The sequence below is a fragment of the Castor canadensis genome, chromosome 19 (assembly GCF_047511655.1).
Source record: "Castor canadensis chromosome 19, mCasCan1.hap1v2, whole genome shotgun sequence".
Lineage (NCBI taxonomy): Eukaryota > Metazoa > Chordata > Mammalia > Rodentia > Castoridae > Castor > Castor canadensis.
This window is the reverse complement of record NC_133404.1, coordinates 20,104,299-20,125,916: the sequence shown is the minus strand read 5'-3', so window position 1 is coordinate 20,125,916 and position 21,618 is coordinate 20,104,299. Positions and strand designations below refer to the sequence as shown.

Below are 21,618 nucleotides of genomic sequence, written 5' to 3'. Positions count from 1 at the left end.
ACATTCCCATCAACAGTGTAAAAGGGTTCCTTTTTCCCTGCATCCTTGCCAACACCTGTTGTTGGTGGTGTTGCTAATGATGGCTTTTCTAATGGGGGTGAGGTAGAATCTTAGTGTGGTTTTAATTTGCATTTCCTTTATTGCTGGAGATGGTGAGCATTTTTTCATGTGTTGTTTGGCCATTTGAATTTCTTCTTTTGAGAAAGTTCTGTTTAGTTCACTTGCCCATTTCTTTATTGGCTCATTAGTTTTGGGAGAATTTAGTTTTTTAAGTTCCCTGTATATTCTGGTTATCAGTCCTTTGTCTGATGTATAATTGGCAAATATTTTCTCCCACTCTGTGGGTGTTCTCTTCAGTTTAGAGACCATTTCTTTTGATGAACAGAAGCTTTTTAGTTTTATGAGGTCCCATTAATCTATGCTATCTCTTAGTTGCTGTGCTGCTGGGGTTCAATTGAGAAAGTTCTTACCTATACCTACTAATTCCAGAGTATTTCCTACTCAGAAAGAGCATCTCTTTTTATAAAGACATTAATTCTATCATAAGTGTTCCATGCTTATGATCTAATTAACTACCAAAGGCCACATCATTCCCACTGGAGACTATGGCTTCGACATATGAATTTGTGGGGGGAGGGGACATAGTATCTGTTCTATAACATACAGTTACATGCAATCCTCAAGACTGTGGCACTTGTAGGAAGTAGGAATCTGATCTACATACTCCACCATTCACAGAAAAGGAGTCTGAGATCTGGAAGGAGCCTCAAGTACTTGAATAAATGTCCTGTGCTATGGAAGTAAGTGGCAGGAGCTGAATCCAGGGCTTAGTCTGCTGGTACTGCTACTTTTTGGCATGAATACAAAGCCTTATTTTGACAAATCTTTTGAACTTCAACACAGGCTAAATACAGGCTTTTACTTTCTAGTCAATCAGCCAGTGCAATGAAACTTGACGTGCTAGATAAACAGCATCAGTTCTTCACTGTTTAGGCTTCATGTATCTTTTCTCATGTGAAGAAATACTTCACAGTAAATGTTGAACATTACTTGGACTCCCTGAACGTACTTCACAATATCCCTCTAAGAAATGTGTGCTACCCTTGATCCAAGGTCATCATTGATCAAAGTTAATGTGCATTCCTTAGTGTCACAGAGCCCTCAACCCATGGGCAACCTCTCCGCTTGTCTTTTCTACAGTTGGCTTGTTTGAATCAGTTAGCAATAAAATTTATACAGTGAAGTTTCTTTTACTAATAAGAGCTCCTTCTATTTATTTGGGCAGAAATGAAGTTTGGCTGACTGCATTCTCATGGTGTCCTATAAAGCGTTCCTCCATCCCTTTGCTTCCTCTGTGGTGGCTCACTGTAGAGTCCAGGTACTGTCAGCTTCCAGTACTTGGACAAGCACACATCATAGGCAGGACTGTGTGGTTCTGATGGCCTCAAGAGGGAAGGAATGTAAGGATTGGTTGGGCGGCAACCAATGCCATTATGACAGATCATTCCAGGGGATCTGCCCTTTGCCTCTGATGTTCCCAGATCCCCCAGAGGCTGTGAAGTGGTTGTCTTTTGGTATCATCCTTTTTCTTTCATTTGAAACAAACTTTGCCACACCAATTCTTATTCAGCCACACTTGAAAGAAAGGGAAAGCTCAATTCTTTCCCTTTACTTACCAACTTGCAGCATAAGTTGTGGGTGCCAACAACTTTCCCAACTTTGTCTTGTTGAAAGTCAGGTTCTTGGTCTTTATTTATCCAATTTATGATCCATTTTTATTTCTTCAATTACCAACTGTTCATAGTTGTTACTTATTTCCTTTGCAAATTGTAATTTGGTATATTTTTCCCAATTTGTTATTTGTCATTTTTACTTTCCTTGTAGGGTGGATATTTTGGTTTTTCTTGTTTGTCTATTTGGGTTTTTAAATCATGGAACTTTTGGAATCATTTTCTAATGTTGATAATATTATAAAATATCTTTTGGTGATATGAGATTTGAACTCAGGGCCTCATCCTTACTAGGCAGGCACTATACTATTACTGTACTCCTCTACTGCCCTTTTTGCATTAGTTCTTTTTCAGATAGGGTCTCAGGTGCAGTTTCTGACTGCAGTCCTAGCTATGCCTCCCAAGTGGCTGTGATCACAGATTTATACCACCATGCACAGCCCCTACATAGATAATTTTATTTGCCTCTGATTATTAAAAGTTAGAAAAGTTTTTTCCTGAATCCAATGTAATTAAGGTATTCATATTTCTCCCATGATAGTTTGTTTGTGATTTCTGTCAATCTCTCTCTCTCTCTCAAATTTAAACCTATGACCCACTTGAAATTTATATTCTGGTGTTCTGTGTATCAGGGACCCAAATTTTCTTTTTCTCATCTTCCTCCTCCATTAGGTTACTGCCTTCATCATAAGCCCAAGAGAATCATGTCCATCCTGCATCTTTGGTCAGTCCTATGCCGATGCACAGGTGTGTTTAGTGTGGTGTCTCTGTACAGTATAAAGATAAGAAAAGCCAGCATTTCCCCATTACACTTCTACCATTCTTACTTTATTGTTCTTCCAAATAAAATTTGTGATCAAACTGTCCAAAAACAGAAAAAAGTCATCTTCCTATTGGGATCACATTAAATTTATAATTTAACTTGGGGAGCACCAACATCTTTATGTGGCTGAGTCTCCTTATGTTATTTTTCTGTTCATTCACCCTGTTTTTGACCCAGTAGTAACTCATGGACTGTCTTTTATGGAATTTTCATATTTCATTAAGTTTATGCTTGGGAATTTTATGACAATTCTTAAAGTCATTTTTTCTACCTTCTCCATTATTTTTTGTCTTTTGTATACATACACTTGTCTTTCTTTCTAATATGTATCTCTGGTTGTTTTACTTATTTATTTTTCTGGAAGTCTGTTGAGTAATATATCCAACATACTGTTAAGTAATAGCAAAAATAATAGATTTTAACTTATTTTAGATTTTAATAGGAAAGGAAATTCCTAATATTTTCCTTTTAGTTAAGTTGTTGGCTTTTAAGAACTATTTATCACATATCTATCACCTATCTGGATGTGTATGTATATGCATATATATATGTCTATACAATCCTTTAAATTCTATCTTATTGAGTGTTTCCAATGCAAATGAATACTGAATTATACCAAGTCTTTTACCTTCTATGGAAATGAATGTACAATGGGTTATATTCATGAATTTCTACTCTTTTATATCTGCATAAACCCCGTTAATTCATAATGGATTCTATTAACCAATATTTGATGTGAAGTTATGCATTCATTGTCAGGTTGATTATCTTTGTTGTACTCACTGTGTAAAAAACAGTCATGTAGTATCTCCCAGTTTCCTCTCTCTGGACTTATTGAAGTAGAACTGACAGTATCCAATTCTTCAAGGTTTGGTAGAATTCCATGGTGCTTTCTCTCATGTGCCCCCTTTTTGTATCCTTCTATTTTTCTTCTGTAAGACCTAAATTACTTAATTTTGGAACTGGAAAAGGAGAAAAATACTCTTGTCTTTGAGAATTAGAACCTGCAAAGTGAAATCTTTTATAGGGGAAAATGCTGTCTTCAAATGGTATTATTTGTTAAGTCTGATTCTATTAGAAGAAGGAAACAATAACAGATTTAACCTGTCACTGAAATTGTGAATATCTGGTCAACAAATCATTGATATTTGGAGATGGAAGGAGTTGAGATAGGGTCTCACTAGGTATCCCAGGCTGGCCTCAAACTTAAGCATCAATACAAAGATACAGAAATGAGTGGTGAGTTTCACCAGCAAGGTGCCAGTGGCTCACACTTACAATCCTAAACTACTCAGGGGGATTGCAGATCAAAGCCAGCCCAGGCATATAGTTTGTAAGACCCTATCTCAAAATAATCCATCACAAAAAAAGGGCTGGTGGGGTGGTTCAAGGTGTAGGCCCTCAGTTCAAATCCCCCTACTGCAAAAAAAAAAAAAAGTTAACTTCAGTGTGTCAAACATAAAGGAAAATTCTTCCAGGAGAAAGGAAACAAATGAGGATGAAGTCTTTCTCTAATGATTCAAAATTACCTGCCCAACCTTTCAGTGCCCTATCAGGGTTTTCAAAGGGCCACTGGAGTGGGGGTCTTTAGTGTCTAGCTTGTTAGCTTTGGGATTTAATCCTCCTCTGCTCCAGAGGCTTGGATGCCTTGGTTTGGGGCCTCACTGCTGACTGTGAAGTCTTCTTAAGAGGGAGACATATTGTATAAAATCTCTCCCCAAAGAAGAAACATGTTATATCAGAAACAGGTTATATCACTGGGGATGATATGGATGATAGGCTGCTTTGGAAAGTACTGGCAGTTCTTTTTTTAATGTTTTTATTAGTGTATAATTATTTATAGGGGATTGGGACACGTCCATATATGTGTGCAATGTACCCTAGTTTGATTCATCCTCTCCATTATTCTCCCTCTTCCTCCCCTCCCCCTGATTAAAATGACTTCAACAGGTTTCAGTGTTCCATATTCATACATGTACAGAAAATACATCGGTCATATTTACCCTTTTTTACCCTCTCCATTTACCCTTCCCTCCTACTAAGGCCCTCCCCTTAACATGTCTTGTTTTATGTTCCTATCTTGGGTGAGGAGGACAAATAAAGGGGGTTAAACTGATTAAAGTACTGACAATTCTTACTCATTTATGCTCTTTGAAGAACTGTCATTACCTGCATTTCCACACAATCTGGAAAGTGTTCATCTCTCTACTCTACAAGAAAATGGGTTCAGTGACTGGTGTGCTCCACAATAGACTTTGTATAAATCTCTTTATACAACAAATGCAGACCAGTGAGGTCAATTAGCGAGGGGGTGGACAATGAGCCATGCCACCACAGGCTCTACTCAGGGTCTTCCATGGGTTTCTTGCTCAGTGACTTTGTGCCTCAGCTTTCTTGTGTGTAACATGGAGACAGCAATGGCTATGACTTTTGGATTGTTGTGGGCTTACTGTATAGAAAAGCCCCAGAATATTTCCTGAAACACAATTACAGTCATATGGACAGATGGCAATTTTGATAAAAATGATGATAGTGATGAAGATGGTGATGCTTATTGTGAGGATGGCAAGGTTGGAAGGAAAAATCAAGACATTTAAGAAAATGTTGTGACTGAACAGGCTGATCTCTCAATGACAATGAATCAAGGGTAAACCAAAGGCTAAACTTAAAAATGAAAGTAACAATATAAAAACAGAAACAAAAAAAGTCATTACAGAACTCAGTGACCACACACTGTAGAGAATACAGAATCTATGAAAGAGTCCTGTTGAATCACTCAGCAAATAAGCATATGATTAATAAATCAATCTGAAGTAACTTCATACTATATGACTTCAACTCAGTGCACTTTAGAAAAGGTAAAATTATGGAGAAAGTAAAAGCATCCAGTTGTTTCCAGGAGTAAAGGGGGGAACGTGGAAAGAATAGGTGGAATGCAGAGGATATGTGTGGCAGTGAAACTACTGTTTCAATACAATATAATATTGCATCTGGGCCATGAGGGATGCATGTTATGCTTTTGTACAAACCCACAGAATACACAAGAGTGAGCTACAATGTAAACTGTGGACTTGGGTGATGAGAGGTGTCAGTGCTGGCTCTGTCATCAGTTACAACAACGTTCCACTCTGATGGGGACGTTGATAGTAGAAAAAAATATGAATGTGTGTAAGCAGGAGTATATGAGAACTTCTGTATCTTCCTTTCAATTTTCTGTGAACCTAGAACTGCTTCAAAGCATAAAGCAAGTTAAAAAGAAATTCTGGAGATAGATGGTGGTGATGGCTGCACAATGTGAATGTACTTAAGGCTAATGAATTATACACTAAAATGGGTATTTTATATCATGTATCTTTTATCACAATTTTAAAATTTCATTTTCTTTTTTAAAAAAAGATGAACCACAGGATGGAAGAAAATATTTGTAAGACATATATATGATAAATGACTTACACCCCAAGTATGTAAATAACTCTTTAAAGTCAACAGTATGACCACCAACAACAGGTGTTGGCGAGGATGTAGGGAAAAAGGAACCCTCTTACACTGCTGGTGGGAATGTAAACTAGTACAACCACTCTGGAAAAATTTTGGAGGCTTCTTAAAAATCTAAACATTGATGTACCAAATGATCCAGCAATACCACTCTTGGGGATGTACCCAAAAGAATGTGACACAGGTTACTCCAGAGGCACCTGCACAACCATGTTTATTGCAGCACTAATCACAATAGCCAAGTTATAGAAACAGCCAAGATGCCCCACTACTGATGAATGGACTAAGAAAATGTATTTATACACAATGGAATTCTATGCAGCCATGAAGAAGAATGAAATGTTATCATTCGCTGGTAAATGGATGGAATTGAAGAACATCATTCTGAGTGAGGTTAGCCTGGCCCAAAAGACGAAAAATTGTATGTTCTCCCTCATATGCACACATGAGATCAAGGGCAAACACAACAAGGAGATTGGACTTTGATCACATGATAAAAGCGAGAGCACACAAGGAAAGTATGAGGATAGGTAAGACACCTAAAAAACTAGATAGCATTTTGTTGCCCTCAATGCAGAGAAACTAAAGCAGATACTTTAAAGCAACTGAGGCCAATAGGAGAAGGGGACCAGGAACTAGAGAAAAGGTTAGTTCAAGAAGAATTAACTTAGAAGGTAACACATGCACAGGAAATTAATGTGAGTCAACTCCCTGTATAGCTATCCTTATCTCAACCAGCAAAACCCCTTGTTCCTTCCTATTATTTCTTATACTCTTTCTTCAACAAAATTAGAGATAAAGGCAAAATAGTTTCTGCCAGGTAGTGAGGGGGTGAGGGGGGAGAGGGAGAGGGTGGGGAGGTAAGGGAGGGGGTAGAGGAAGGGGGAAGAAATGACCCAAACATTGTATGCACATATGAATAAAATAAAAGTTAAAAAAAAAAAGCAGTATGGAAATACCCCAATATAAAACTGAGCCAAAATTCTGATCAAACTCCTCACCAAAAAAGATGTATGCTAAGGCCAAGGAAAACCATGAAACTTGCTGAATATCATTGGTCAGGGACCTGCAAACTGAAGAAAGAGGAAGACAGCACTTCATGCCCACTACGGCTACTATATTAAAAAGACAAATGCTAACAAGTGTTGGAGAGGCTATGGAGAAAGTGGAACCCTCATACATTGCTGGTAGGATTTTAAGGTGCAGTCACTTTGGAAAATGGTCTGTGAGTTCCTGAAAATGTTAAGCCTAGAGTTAATCTGACCCAGCAGTTTTGCTCCTACATACATAACCAAGGTAACTGAAAACATAAGTCAACACAGATTCTTTTACACAAGTGTTCATAATAGCATTATTTGTAGTAGTGAAATGTGGACTAAACTTAAATGTCTATAAACTGATGAATGGATTAAAAATTGTATTTCCATATAATAGACTACTATTTGGTGATAAGTAGGAACAAAGTATTGAAATGTGCTACTATATGAGTGAAATTTGAATACCTTATGCTAATTAAAGAAGCCACAATTGCAGAAGACTACATGTTGCATGAGTCCATTTTTGTTAAATGTGCTGCTGAAAGAAGGCAAATCTGTAGGAACAGAAAATACATTTGTGGTTGCCTGGGATGAGGTGGCTGTGGTAGGGGCAAAGGGAGTGACTGTTAACAGGTCTGGTGTTTCATTTGGGGTAATGAAGATATTCTAAAATCAGATTAAGGGATGGTTGCACCACTCTGAGAATTTACTTTAAAAATATTGAATACTGCACATTAAGTGTGTGAATTTTATGTATGAGAATTATAGCTCAATAAAGTTATTTTAGAAGCAAAATTAAAAAGAATTATAACATAGAGTACCTTTTCTAATAATTCCAGCCAGTTCAGGATGAAGCAGCTGGGACAGTGAGTAATGAGTACTAACAAAGCTTGATTACTTTTCATAAAAATGCTTCAGGTGGAATCCTGAATACCATGAGCTCAACAATACTGAATTAGGGTGAAGAAAGTGTTCCTGCTATGTTGACAATAATTTCACAGGACAATATAGAATTATCAAGAAAGGGGCATACCTGTGCTCTATTTCAGTCTTTGAATGAAGGAACCAAGACAACATCAGGCGGAAAAGAAGGACACACTCAATAAGTCAGATTGTCTTTAAGACAATCTGATCCAAATGGTTAGATAGCAAAGCAATGTTCAACCACTTTATCAATATGTCTGCACAGTGTGCATACAGCAATGAAGTAGTCTTTGTGTTCAGGTTAACTCATCAAGATGATGTACATGTTTCTTCCTTCCAGAGTCATGCCATCAAAGTCTTTAAGAATTAGTAAAGAGCTAACAATGAAAATGCTGTCACCTGCTGGGTGGCAGTCTGATACCTAGACATACTTACCCACTAGAGGGAGGCATGCCCTATGGGCAAACCTACCTGCAGAACCTGGAGATATGACAGTACAAACAAAGCAAGTATACCAGGTCAGTCTGACCAGTTCAGAGACCCCAGCACGGAGTGAATTTTAATGAATTTTATGTTGCTATATCAAGACACCTGACTTTGGGTTATTTGTAAAGGAAATAGGATTATTTACCTTACAGTTCTGGTTCAAGAGCATGGCCTTGACATTTGTTGCATTTCTGGTGAGGATCTTAGGCTGCTTAGGGTAGGAAATCATATATGGGAGGTAGGAGCAGACGGCAGGTAACTAATTCAGTTCCTTGAGAAGTAACTCACTCCCAGAAGACATAATCCTGTCTTAGAGTATTAACCCAGTATCTCAGGAGAGACATTAATCTATTCTGTGGTTGGTGCCCCAATGACCTGCCATAAGGCCCCATCTCTTAAACAAGGTCCCTCTTGCTAGGGACCAAGCCCTCCAGCATATGCATGTACAGCAAGTTCAGAGTCAGTTGATCTCTTGGATCTTTATCAAATTCATTGTCTACGAGGTCTGCATGCACTAAATTTTGTGCAAGGGCAGAAGGTATGAATGTGATCTGGTGAGTTAGATCTGGTTCTGAGGGTAAAGAAGCAAAGACAATGGCCCCCTATTCACTGCTCCTAGAACAATTGCCAGACTTGTGACAGAAGACACCTTGCTGCTCATGAAGAACCACAGCAGGGTTTGGTGGCATTTGCCCTTTTGTACCAGGTGGGTGGTCTCTAAACACACTGGTCAGAAGAATCCAGGCAGAAAGTGAAAACGTATGTAATAAAGTTTATTGAAAGTGAGGGGATATTACTGCAAGTAAAAGCAGTGGTGGCCCCAGCCAGGTGGAGTAGAAGCTCACTGACCAGTCTTTCTTCAAAGGATCTTTATAAATGGAAAGGCAAAAGTCTGGAAAAATCTGTACAGTCTTTGCAGACTGTGCTATGGTGATTGACAGGTTTGATTGACAAGATTCTGTCATACAACAGGGGACACTGGCATGCACTTAAGCTAGCTCTCAGGTATGTTCATTATATGTATGAGGTGTGATCAGTATTCGTGTTTTAAGTAAGGGACTTTTACCAGAGAGATAATCAAGGGCAGGCTGGAATTTCCTCAGGGCTTCCTGTCTTACAACCACAGAGGATTTACAATTTTAATGAAATTTACAATTGCAAAGGATAGCACCGGGTTGAGAGAGGAGAGGTCTAACAAGGAATGCACTGGGAAGAGCCTGAAATTCCCACAGCTTCTTTCCCTATTTCCTATCCTGGCTCACTTTTACTTTGGGAGTTTCAGTGTCTCTAAGGAAAATTTGGAAAACAAATTTCTACAAACTTCTATTAAGTGGTCAGAATAAAATTTTGACTTTAATGATTTACAGACCTACATTTTCAAGTGCTAATATTTTTTCTATGTTTTTAGATGGCTACCCCAAAGAAGAAATGATTTACAGATGGAGAAAAAATTCAGTAGAGGCAGCTGATCAGAAATCTTGGCGGCTCTATCAGTTTGACTTCATGGGCCTCAGAAATACCACAGAAATTGTGACAACTTCTGCAGGTAGGAATTAACTAAGATACAGCTCTCAAAAAAAAAAGATTTCATTTTCCCCACCTGAGACTTAAAGCTACTTAAATATACATATATCTATCCACATATATGTGTGTGTGTATCTATCTATATCTATCTATCTATATATTTATATATATATAAATGGATAGATATATGTGTGTATATATATATATATATATAGCTATACATATAGTATATATATATATATATATAGCTATACATATATACATGTGTATATATATATATATACATGTATACATAGCTATACATATAGTATATATATATATATATATATATATATATGTATATATACATCCATATGTATGTGTCTGTATATACACACATATATACATATATACAGAGTGAGAGCTAGATATATAGCTCTCATATATAGGTGTGTATATATATATATATATATATATATATATATATATATACACACACACACATACAGAGAGAGAGAGAGAGAGAGACCCTAAATGTAGAATTCTTTCTTGTGTGCTTTTAACTAATTATTAATTATATTAATTATATTACACCTAAATTATATTTGAGACAAAACAAGTAATTCAAAATTTTGAATGTTTTAATTGACAAGATAGATGGGTAACTAAACTAGAAATGACTATTATTTTATAATCATCTTTGTTTATGTCTATAAACCTAACTCAGATTACTCAATACTGACCATATTACACAAACCAATTTTATTCATAGTGAGAGTGTTGCAACTTTCCATATGCATAATAAGAATCAAATATTACTGAGAATTCACAAATAAAAGGAGCTGGTAGGAAATGTCCTTTGAATTCTAATTACTATTTTCTTCCTTTTTATACTTCTAAGTTTTATTTTAAATCTTAATTCGACTTTTTAAATCCACAATAGTTTACCTTATTGGCACCTAGACTAAGATGCCAGTTTTTATAATTAATTTTACGTATATTTAATTGCAAAACTACAAAATGGAGAGCCATTTACACAACAAGAAGGGCCCTGAAAAAAACACATAATAAAAGAAGAAAAGCAGGTGTCCTGTGGGGTCACAGAAGTAAAGTTTGAGAAATTGGATCTGTATTTAAATATTAAACCATGATAAGAACAGAGGGGTGCAAGGTAATAGCTTATTTAAAGGAACTGCAGAGGCAGCACAAAGGGAAATGTTTTGGGAAAGCTTCTTCCCAACTCTGCCTCCCCTACTTGAATAACCCATTTCTCTCTCAAGAGGGTAGCAAATACCAGCAGATCTTTAGGGTGGAAGGCTGCCCAGGAGTGCTATCAAACAGAGAATTATTCCAGCATTTAAATGTGAATGTAGAGGATGATTTTCCCTTTCCAAACAAAAGGAAATGCAAAGGCAGGTTGAACACAGTTGGCTTAGGGATTTTGAGTTAATTTTAAAGGAATCCTAGCTCAGGAAAGTGGCCAACAGAAGGAGCTATGGAGGCAAGGGTGATCATCTGAACAGTTACTCTGGGTTCTATTGTGGCTCATGGAGAAATCATCATGGATCTGAGTTCTTATACTTGAAAAGTTTTACAACCAGAGGTTTTCATACAATCTGTACAATTACCAAAAAGCATCTTTTGTATGATTATACTTGTAAGAAAAACATACTTTGAATGATTAAAAAAACAATTTATATGTTCATGAATTGATGTTTATGTGCAGTTACCCACTGAAAAGTAAACAGTAGTTCTAACAAGTGGATAGCTGTCAATTATCAACTGTGTGTGAACCAAGAAATGGATTCATTAACACTACAATATGTATTTACAAAATAAAGGATAAAAATACAAATAAATATTCCTATCAGTCAGCTTTCCATTACTGTAACAAACACTTGAGATCATAAACTCATAAAGAGAAAAGTGTTTTTTTTTTGTCTCATGGTTCCAGAGACTTCAGTCCATGATCAATTGCCCTGCAATTTTGGGACTGTTACACCAAAATGCATCATGGCATATGCACATGGTGGTACAAAGACACTCTTGTCATGGCTGGGAAGGAAAAGAGCAAGGAGGAAGGTGCTGGGGTCCTGTGGTTCTCTTGAAAGGTATGCCTCCAGTGACCTAAAGACCTCTCACTGGGCTCCTCCTGTTAAAAGTTCCACAACCTCCTAATAGTACCACTCTAGGGAGCAAACCTTTAATCCACAGGCCTTTAGGGGATGTTTCAGATCCAAACTATAGCACTTTTTTAGATTATTTTCATTGGTGATAACACATTTATGTTTCCATGTCTCTAAGTATGAAAAAAAAAACAAATAAAACATGATTCTGCTTGACTTTCACAATGTGAAGATCAATGCAACTCAGGTGTGTTTCCTATTGTTCACTATATTTCCTAGTAACATCTTTAGCTTCACATAAGATCCCCAGAGAGACTTCATCATTTCAGCTTTGGAAAAATCTAGCCCAATACCACACTTCATGCTAGGGGAATCCCCAAATTAATGGAACTCAAGTCTAGTCGTGACTGATCTGAAAAAGAGGTACTGTGAGTTCCTTACTGTCCTAAAGGCTTCATAATAAATGAATCTTTTCTTAAGTAAATAAAATATTTTTATTATAGCCATTCATTTAATCAAAGCTCAATTTTCAGAGGGAAAACTTAAGCTTTTAATAATGATACAGACTTGCCTGAAGATATAGCAAGGATAAATGAAATATTCTCTCTGTTATAATAGAAAAGCAATATACAAATAGTGCAGCATTGATGTGGGATCAAGGTACTGAGATGGTGGTATGGTAGCTGGAGCCTGCAAACATGAGAAGTCATGCTATGTTCTCAGTGTTGCTCTGTGTATGTTTTTCTGGCCACATCCAGAATCAAGTAAGGTGTCAACAGTGAATACTGTGCAATGAATATTCATAAAACACAATTGCTTGCTGAATATGGCTGTTGGTTCACAAAGTGGAGGGTCAGGTATGGTGTTCTGCCAACATTTGAGAAGACCCCTGTCAGATAAATGCCTTCTTGTAGACAAATGTTATTCCTTATTCTCAATCTCCTAACTCAAATTGTGATAATGGCAATTATACATACACTTGTCTCTTGATACCCTTGGAGGATTGATTTTAGAACCCTGACAGATACCTAAATCCACAGATGCTCAAGTCTTTTCATATAAAGTGACATAGTATTTGTGTACAATCTATGCATATCCTTCCATATACTTAAGGCATCTCTCATTACTTAAAATACAAATACAATGTAAATGCTATCTAAATACTTGTTATACCATATTGCTTGAGGAATAATGACAAAACAGAGTCTATACATGTTCAGTACAGCCTTTTTAGCTCAGTCAGGTGTGGACACAGTTCATATTTAAGTTTCTAACAGAGATACCTAGCATGAAGTGGGGTATCAGTTTGGCTGTCCTCAAATTGAAATGACAGAAACTTTTTTGGTTTTTTTGAGACAGGGTATTGCTGTGTAGCCTAGGTTGGTCTCAAACTTGCAATCCTCCCGCCTCAGCCTCCTGATCGCTGGGATTATATACATATAGCCCCAGGAAGACTCTGAAAGAACATTTCTAAGGCCTCTTTTGGGGTCTAATAAGGTGAGGAAGCTGTTACTGGTCTGCGGTTGCTTGAATCCATAATATATCTCCTGTTTAGCAGAGGATCGGCTATGCTTATCCAGTTCCTTTCTTCTCTGTCTCTTAAGAAGATGAGGTTTGGTAGCACTGTGAGGCTGATTCTCACAATCACTGTGACGTGTGAAAAGTGTGGATATTACAATTCCACGTTTTAAGCCTATGTAAGTAGTTCTACTAGGGAACTTGCTTGTAAAACTGAAAACTTGGTAATCATGAGCCTTCAGGTACTATGAAGTGAACAGCTTCCATTCCTTCCCCATTATGGTCTCCACATCATCTCTCTAGCCTTGATGCCTTTGGAGCAAGATCCTGAGTCACCACTTTTATTTGAGTGGTAGGCCTTTCTCTGTGAGATAGTGAGAATATGAAAAATATCATTGATGCCATTGTGAAACTTTGATATAATACTCTGAATATGTGTCTTAAAATGTGGAAAGACTATAGGAGAACATGAATAATACTATTAGTTTCCTCAGGCTGTAATAATTGTTTTACAAACTGTGGTCTGAATCACAGATACATATTGTCCCTCTGTTCTGGAGGCTAGAAGTCTAAAATTAAGGTGCTGTAGCCTTGGTTCTTTCTAAGGACTGGTCCAGGTCTTTCCTTGTCTTGTTGATAGTATTGTCTCTGTGTCTGAAATTCTCCTGTTTATAAGAATATCTATCATATTGGATTATGATCCAGCTTAATGATTACATCTTAACTTGATCACCTGCTAAGATCCTATGTCCAAATAAGGCTACATCCACAGGTACTGGTGATCAGGACTTCAACATAAAAGTAACCTAGAAAGCATAGCATGCTGAGAAGAAAGATATTGACTGCATTTGGAAGGAAGACTTTCTCTTCATCTCAGACACATTTACTTGAATTTTCTACTGGCTTTCAGGTGCCAACCCCTCTCCCCACTGCCCCTGTGGATTGCATTTACTGTGAAGAAAACAGATTTTAGGCCAGTGAATCTTAGAGCCTAGCAGCCTGGCAGCTTCTGACTGGCATCCTTGAGGTCACTCACCTAGTTCATGAGCTTCACCCCAAACCTCCTGGATCAGAATATCCTGGAGTGGACCAAGGCAAGCCCTCCTAGAGAGTCTGATGGCATTAAAGTTTGGAAAGCACTAAGCCAGCCCACTTTAGTGACTGCAGCTGGTTGATGGATCATAGCCAATAAAGAACAATGTTCCTCCTAAGACTTGGAACTGTCCCAACAGTGTGCTGTGTTTGTTGGGTTATTGATGCTTTTCAGCAGCAGTCTCCTGTTGCTCTTATGTTGCTTTCTCAACCATGCTCCAAGGATGATTGCTGCAGAACTTCTTCTTGTACTAGACCAAGGCCACTTTGCATATTGAAAGTTGAAGACTTTCTGTTATCTATCCATATCCATATCTACATCTACATCTATATCTGCATATCCACCAACTTTAACAAGAAACAAACACACTAGACTTTTATTCTGATAGAGTAAAATTTGTGTGTAAATACCCTCTTTGGGTATAACCTGCAGGGAATTTAAGGAAGTACACAACACAATGATTAGAAGTAGATCTGTGGCAGAACATTTGTTTATGGTTTTCAACAAATTGTCATAATTAAAAAGAAGCTAAGTATTTATATCAGCCTATCTGTCTGTCTATCTGTTAATGCATGCACATATATTTCCTGGCTCTGTCAGCTGAGAGACACTAAAGGCAATGACACCCCTGACCAGATCTGGCTTTCTAATACTAATATCAAAAATGGATCTGGGCTTCTCAGAGGAATGGCTAATTGTAGAGCTGGGATAGGGAATGTGCACAATGAACCTAAATCATTGTGAAGTGCCAGATAGCAAGAATTGCTAAACACTCACTTCATATACACATGCAAAATGGTACATGAAAGAATATCAAAGATGTCATAATTGTCAAAGCTAAAAATGCAACCAGCAAAATAGATACAGCACTGTTGAATTATAACCCAAGTAAAATAAATATGCTTTAGTCCATAGATAAAAATAAATGATTGACTACATAAATGCATGCATACATATATAAGTAGAAGAAAAATAGAGGGGTCTCTCATTGCAGAAATTCTCAATAACTTATGTAGATATTATGCCCTCAGGGAGCATAACCTTCACTCCTTAAGTATGGTCTGCATATAGAGACTTCCAAAGAGTACAGTACGGAAAGATTCACGGTGAAGGTATCTAACAAACATTGCTTCAGCTAGGTGATCATGGTTACCACCAGTGCTGGAATATGTTGATGGCACTTGTCCTTAACATGAGATGATGAAAGTGGTACTTGGTCTCCATTGTCTTCCTTCCCCAAAACAAAACTCCTGTCTAATTATGAATAAAACATCAGACAAATCATAAATGAAGAATATTCCCCAAAACACCTGATAAATACTGCTCAAAACTTTCAAGGTCATCACAAGCCAGAGAAATGTGAGAAAAGGTCACAACCAATAGGAACCCAAGGAAAAACACGTATTAAAGCCAATACAGTGTGAATGGGATCTTAGCACAAAAAAGGGACATTAGAAAAAAACAGAAATGTGAAGAAAGGATAGACTTTAGCTAACAAAAATGTATCAATAGTGATTACAAATGGACAGAGCCACTGTAACATGTAATAGATGAAACTGGTGTAGGATATATGGGACTCACTGTACAAAATAGACAATAAAACCAAAATAATAATGCTTTCAGACTAAGGGAAAATGAGGAGAGAAAGAGATTGATTCTGTGCTCCCTATAGCAAAATGTTTTCCCCTATTGCCTAAAACCTATAAGATAATTGCAAGCTAATCTGTTTCTTTACCATATCAAGGCTGGCTCAAATGTCCATTTGAGCCCAAGTTCATTTGACTAAAATAATTTGGGCAGGATACATGGTATTTTTTATCCTGGGTATAGAGCTGCCCACAGTAACCAGAAGTATTAAGTGGACATACTGATGCAGTCCTGTCCATGTTTGGGGTAGGCTCAGAGTCATCTTAGAAGTAGGTTTGTAGTAAGTAGAAACAAGCCTACAAAGACCCCCTGATATCTAAGGATGAGATCAAGTCAGAAACATCAGGTCCATAATTAATAGCACTAGTAGCTTTTCTCCTGGTGCCTGCTTCATCACAAGACCCCAACAAGGATCCCTCAGAGAGATGACTTGTTACAATCAAAACCAGTAGGGGTTTGCTGCTCTTCCCAGCTATGGAAAAAGCCTCACAGCTTGATACACACATCTGATATTTTTGAAATTGATTTAACTTTCACTTTAGCAGCTATGCTAAGTAATTCTCCAAACTCCAAAAACTCACTGTGTTTGAAGTTTTAGATATTGTCAGTGTTCAATGCACCATTAAAAATTTTAAAAACATTTTCCCTGACTGCCTGATGAAAGGAGTGAGCATAGAAGGCAGGCACTCCAGTCCTGGAACCAGAGCAGACTACATTTGAATGCACCCACACCACTTACCTACTATATGACCTTGGGCAATTCCTGTAACCCACCTGTGCACTCTTCTCATAAGTGAAAAGAAAACTGTCTTAGCCTTTATGTGGTTGATGTGAATTTAAGTGAACTAGTATATACCAAGTGCATAATTGCCATACATAAAGAGAAATATTATCTACTATTATTGTCTTAATGTACTTCCTGGGAGGGAGAACTGAGATATTTACATATTGGCTTACTTTTGTGAATAGTCCATTAAATCAGCTGCTAGAATTTTATTCAGTAAGGCATGCTTTAACAGGGAACTGTAGTGCATTTTACATCTTGAATGCAAATAGAAATGTATGTTTGAATTAGCTCCAGTAGAAGAAAGTCTAAAAGAGGTTTCTTCTTGAATTTAGTCATATTTGTCTGAATATAATCTGGGTAATAAATCAGTCTGAGTTTAAGAGTTATAATTCTAAAAATAGTGACAGTATCTTTGTTCACAAGATTGAGTGAAAAATCTCTCAACCCACTGTGAGTCATCTTCTGTCACTAATTTAGAGAGGTAATGCAGAAAAATTTCTCCTTAGTCTAATGAACTGCTCGTCTGCTAAGAAAATTGAAATTCTGTGATAGGAATCATAGCTGAATATATCTGCTTTTGAAAGTTCATATTTAATCCATTACTCCTGCCATGGAATATAAATGAATGACAGTATTTCGTATGGGGTAACAGTAATATTTACACATTATAACACTTAATGGTTTTCATTTCATTCTTATTGTAAACTTTCAACAAGGTAGGACACATGCCAATATCTTTATTTATTTATTTTTATTTCCTTTATTCATATGTGCACACAATGATTGGGTCATTACTCTCCCTTCCCCCAACCCCCTCCCTCGCCCCCCTACCCCCTTGCTTCTAAGCAGATACTGCTTTGCCCTTATCTCTAATTTTGTTGAAGAGAGAGTGTAAACATTAATAAGGAGGACCAGTTGAGATAAGGATAGCTATACAGGGAGATTCCTAGTTTTGCTTTCATGTAAGTATGTGTTACTTTCTAAGTTGATTCTTCTCGAACTTTTCTCTAGTTCCTAGTCCCCTTCTCCTGTTAGCCTCTGTTGCTTTAAAGTTTCTGCATTAGTTCCTTTGCATTGAAGACTTCAAATGCTATCTTTTTTGGGGGGGCAGGGGTTATCTACCTATCCTCATACCTCCCTTGTGTGCACTCACCTTATCATGTAATCAAAGTCCTATCTCCTTGTTGTGTTTGCCCTTGATCTAAAGTCCACATATAAGAGAGAACATACAATTTTTGGTCTTCTGAGCCTGGCTAGCCTCACTCAGGATGATGTTCTCCAGTTCCATCCATTTACCTGCAAATGATAAGATTTCACTCTTCTTCATGGCTGTGTAAAATTCTATTGTGTATAAATACCACATTTTCTTAATCCATTCGTCAGTAGTGGGGCATCTTGGCTGTTTCCATATCTTGGCTATTGTGAATAGCACTGCAATAAATGTGGGTGTGCAGGTGCCTCTGGAGTAATCTGTGTCTCATTCCTTTGGGTATATCCCCAAGAGTGGTATTGCTGGATCATATGGCAGATCTATGTTTAGATTTTTAAGAAGCCTCCAAATTTTTTTCCAGAGTGGTTATACCAGCTTTCATTCCCACCAGCAGTGTAAGAGGGTTCCTTTTTCTCCATATCCTCACCAACACCTGTTGTTGGTGGTGTTTCTAATGATGGCTATTCTAACAGGGGTAAGGTGGAATCTTAATGTGGTTTTGATTTGCATTTTCTTTATGGCTAGAGATGGTGAGCATTTTTTCATGTTTTTCTTTTTGGCCATTTGAATTTCTTCTTTTGAGAAAGTTCTGTTAAGTTCACTTGCCCATTTCTTTATTGGTTTCTTTAATTTTGGGCAAATTTAGTTTTTTGAGTTCCCTGCATATTCTGGTTATCAGTCCTTTATCTGATATGCAGCTAGCAATATTTTCTCCCACTCTGTGGGTGGTTTCTTCAGTTTAGAGACCATTTCTTTTGGTGAGCAGAAGTTTTTTTGTTTTATGAAGTCCCATAATATCTTTATTTATAAATGAAGGACTGGATCTGAGATTTCAGGCCTGCCCTACAGCAATACACCCAATATGTGTTATCACTGACCTTAGGCTTTTGTGGTGAGGCCAGTGGTTTTCCATCATATCACTGCTATAAAGGAAGTTAACTTTACTTCCTGTACCTGACCTTCAGTTTTCAGAATATTTTATTTTTTCTAGCTCAATGTTGGACTATGATATTCTAAGCTTCATTGTTTGGTATGTTTGCTGGTATGTTATAGCATGTTTTTCCTTTAGAGTTATATTATTGCTTCCAATCATTCAATCAGAAGAAAAATCTTCAATGTGTACTCCAACATAGAAAGATCATTTTAAATTATTGCTACAGATTGGACCTGGAATGTTCCCCAAAGGCTTATTTGTTAAAGGCTTGGTCCACAAGGAGGTGTTGTAAGGAAGTAGTGGAAACTTTAAGAGGTAGGGCCAGTTGGGATCATTGGGAGTATGATTCGGAAGGGGATTGTAGGACCCTGGCCCCTTAAACTTCCTGTTTTTTGGTTCCTGACCAGGAAATGGGCAGTTTTTTATGCTACACACTGCTTCCATGATGACTCACTATGTTCTTTAGGGGCCTCTCCACAGCCTGCAAAGCAACAAGGCCAACCAGACATGGACTGGAATCTCTAAATGTGTCAACCAAAATAAACCATTTCTCTTTATAAATTAAATATTCCAGGTATTTGTTGTTGACTACCATAATTATCTATAAAATAAATTGCATTGTTGAGATTTAGCACTCTGGCAGGCATTTCTCTAGAATATTCACATACTTAAGATGCTCACAAACATTCAGAGTTTCATGTACTCTTTTGATAATGAAACAGCCACTTAAGGTAGTTAGGCAGTGATCTCATTATACAGAAGGAAATGGAGGATTAAAAGTATTTGCTCATGATAACCAATGACAAGTAGCCCTGGGATTAACCTCAAGATAGCTATAGATTGCTTCTATTGAACGTGTATTCCAGAGTGTGGTAGGAAAGGCCTGCACAACCCCTCACAGACCTGTACAGGAGCACCTGGAACCCTGTCTCCTGCCCACATCCTCCCAACCACCTGTGTAACTTTTAGTCATTGGTAGGCTCCTTAGCATGAATGCTATTCTTTTAGGAAGCCATTTTTATGAGCTTTTCACTCTTCCCAAAAACTAGGGTAAGTAGGCAGTCATTATTTTTGTAAGTAAGGAGGAAGCTATTACTCCCATAATGTCCTGACTTGGGTCCATGGTGACACTTAGCACATTGCACTGTATTGTCATTCTGACCAAAGAGGACATAAAACAAGGAGGTTGAGAGTGTGAACTCTGTCACCATTCTACCTGGGTTTTAATTCCAGGCCTGCTCTTACAAAATGAGAGCCTCTTAGGCTCCTTGTCTGAACCTCTCTGGAATTCCATTTTCTCATCTACGAAATGAGAAGGACAGTATCAGTGCCCACCTCAGAGATAAGAACCTCATGATGGTAAATAAGCCTGAAAGAAGCCAGCAGTCATTGCCTAGCCTTAATTTGACATACGCTTCCCAATAGATGTCCTTATTGGCGTTCCAAGAAATCTAGCAAAATAGCCCAAAGAAAGAACATGAATGTTTGGAAGAGAAAATAATCCTTCGTTTGTTTAGCAAATGAGTCTAAAAGATAAATTTATCACTTTGCAAACATTTAGTTGATATCTTAGAAAAATTATGCAGGGTCATTAAGGGGACCTTAAGGAGTGAAAGTGTCACATTTTGACGTTTTAGTAGTCGTGCTTCACCCTTGTTTATAGTCTCATAATTATTATTCAATCAAAGAATATTTTTTAACTATTTTTCAGTTAAAAGGTAATTTTTGCATGTGCATCAAATATATGATTTGAAATTTGCAAAAAAGTGGCAAAGCAGATTAAATTTAGTTTATGTATTTACATATATAATGTAGATTATATATATTTTTGTAGACCCACACAAGCATGTGGTTTATCACATTATTTCTATAAAAACACTGAATGATTTCTGCAGGATCCAGATTTAAGAAGTCTACTCCAGGGAGGGGGGATAAATGGGAATGATGGAGGGGGTGGATTCAACTATGATATATTTTGAGAAATTTTGTAAATATCACAATGTACCCACAGTACAACAATAATGAGATAATAAAAAAGAGAGTACTCCCCTTCTGTGTGATTTGGACTCTGGCTTCCTAAGTGGGGAGCTAATTCCTTAGGAGTCCCCTGGGGAACTTAAATAGTACATGTCCATCTGACTCATGGAGAAGATTCTGGTCTGACCCATTTTCCATCTCAATCAGCATAGAATCTGGGGGAAGACAATCCTATGTTCCAAAGTTACTAAACCAAACTTCTCATTTCCTTTTCAACAATGACCAATGTCCTTAGCACAGTGTGCCATCAGTGAGATAATCTGGGAAA

At 37.4% G+C, this 21,618-nt stretch overlaps 1 protein-coding gene across 4 annotated transcripts in view; it reads left to right on the top strand.

The window, feature by feature from the left end:
* Gabrg3 (gamma-aminobutyric acid type A receptor subunit gamma3) overlaps positions 1-21,618 on the top strand; it is a 620,605-nt gene that overhangs the window by 522,698 nt on the left and 76,289 nt on the right. For all 4 annotated transcript variants that reach the window (XM_074061795.1, XM_074061797.1, XM_074061796.1 and 1 more), the window contains one exon: positions 9,904-10,041. In XM_074061795.1, the coding sequence (XP_073917896.1) occupies positions 9,904-10,041 (138 nt within the window). The remainder of the gene's footprint in view (positions 1-9,903; positions 10,042-21,618) is intronic.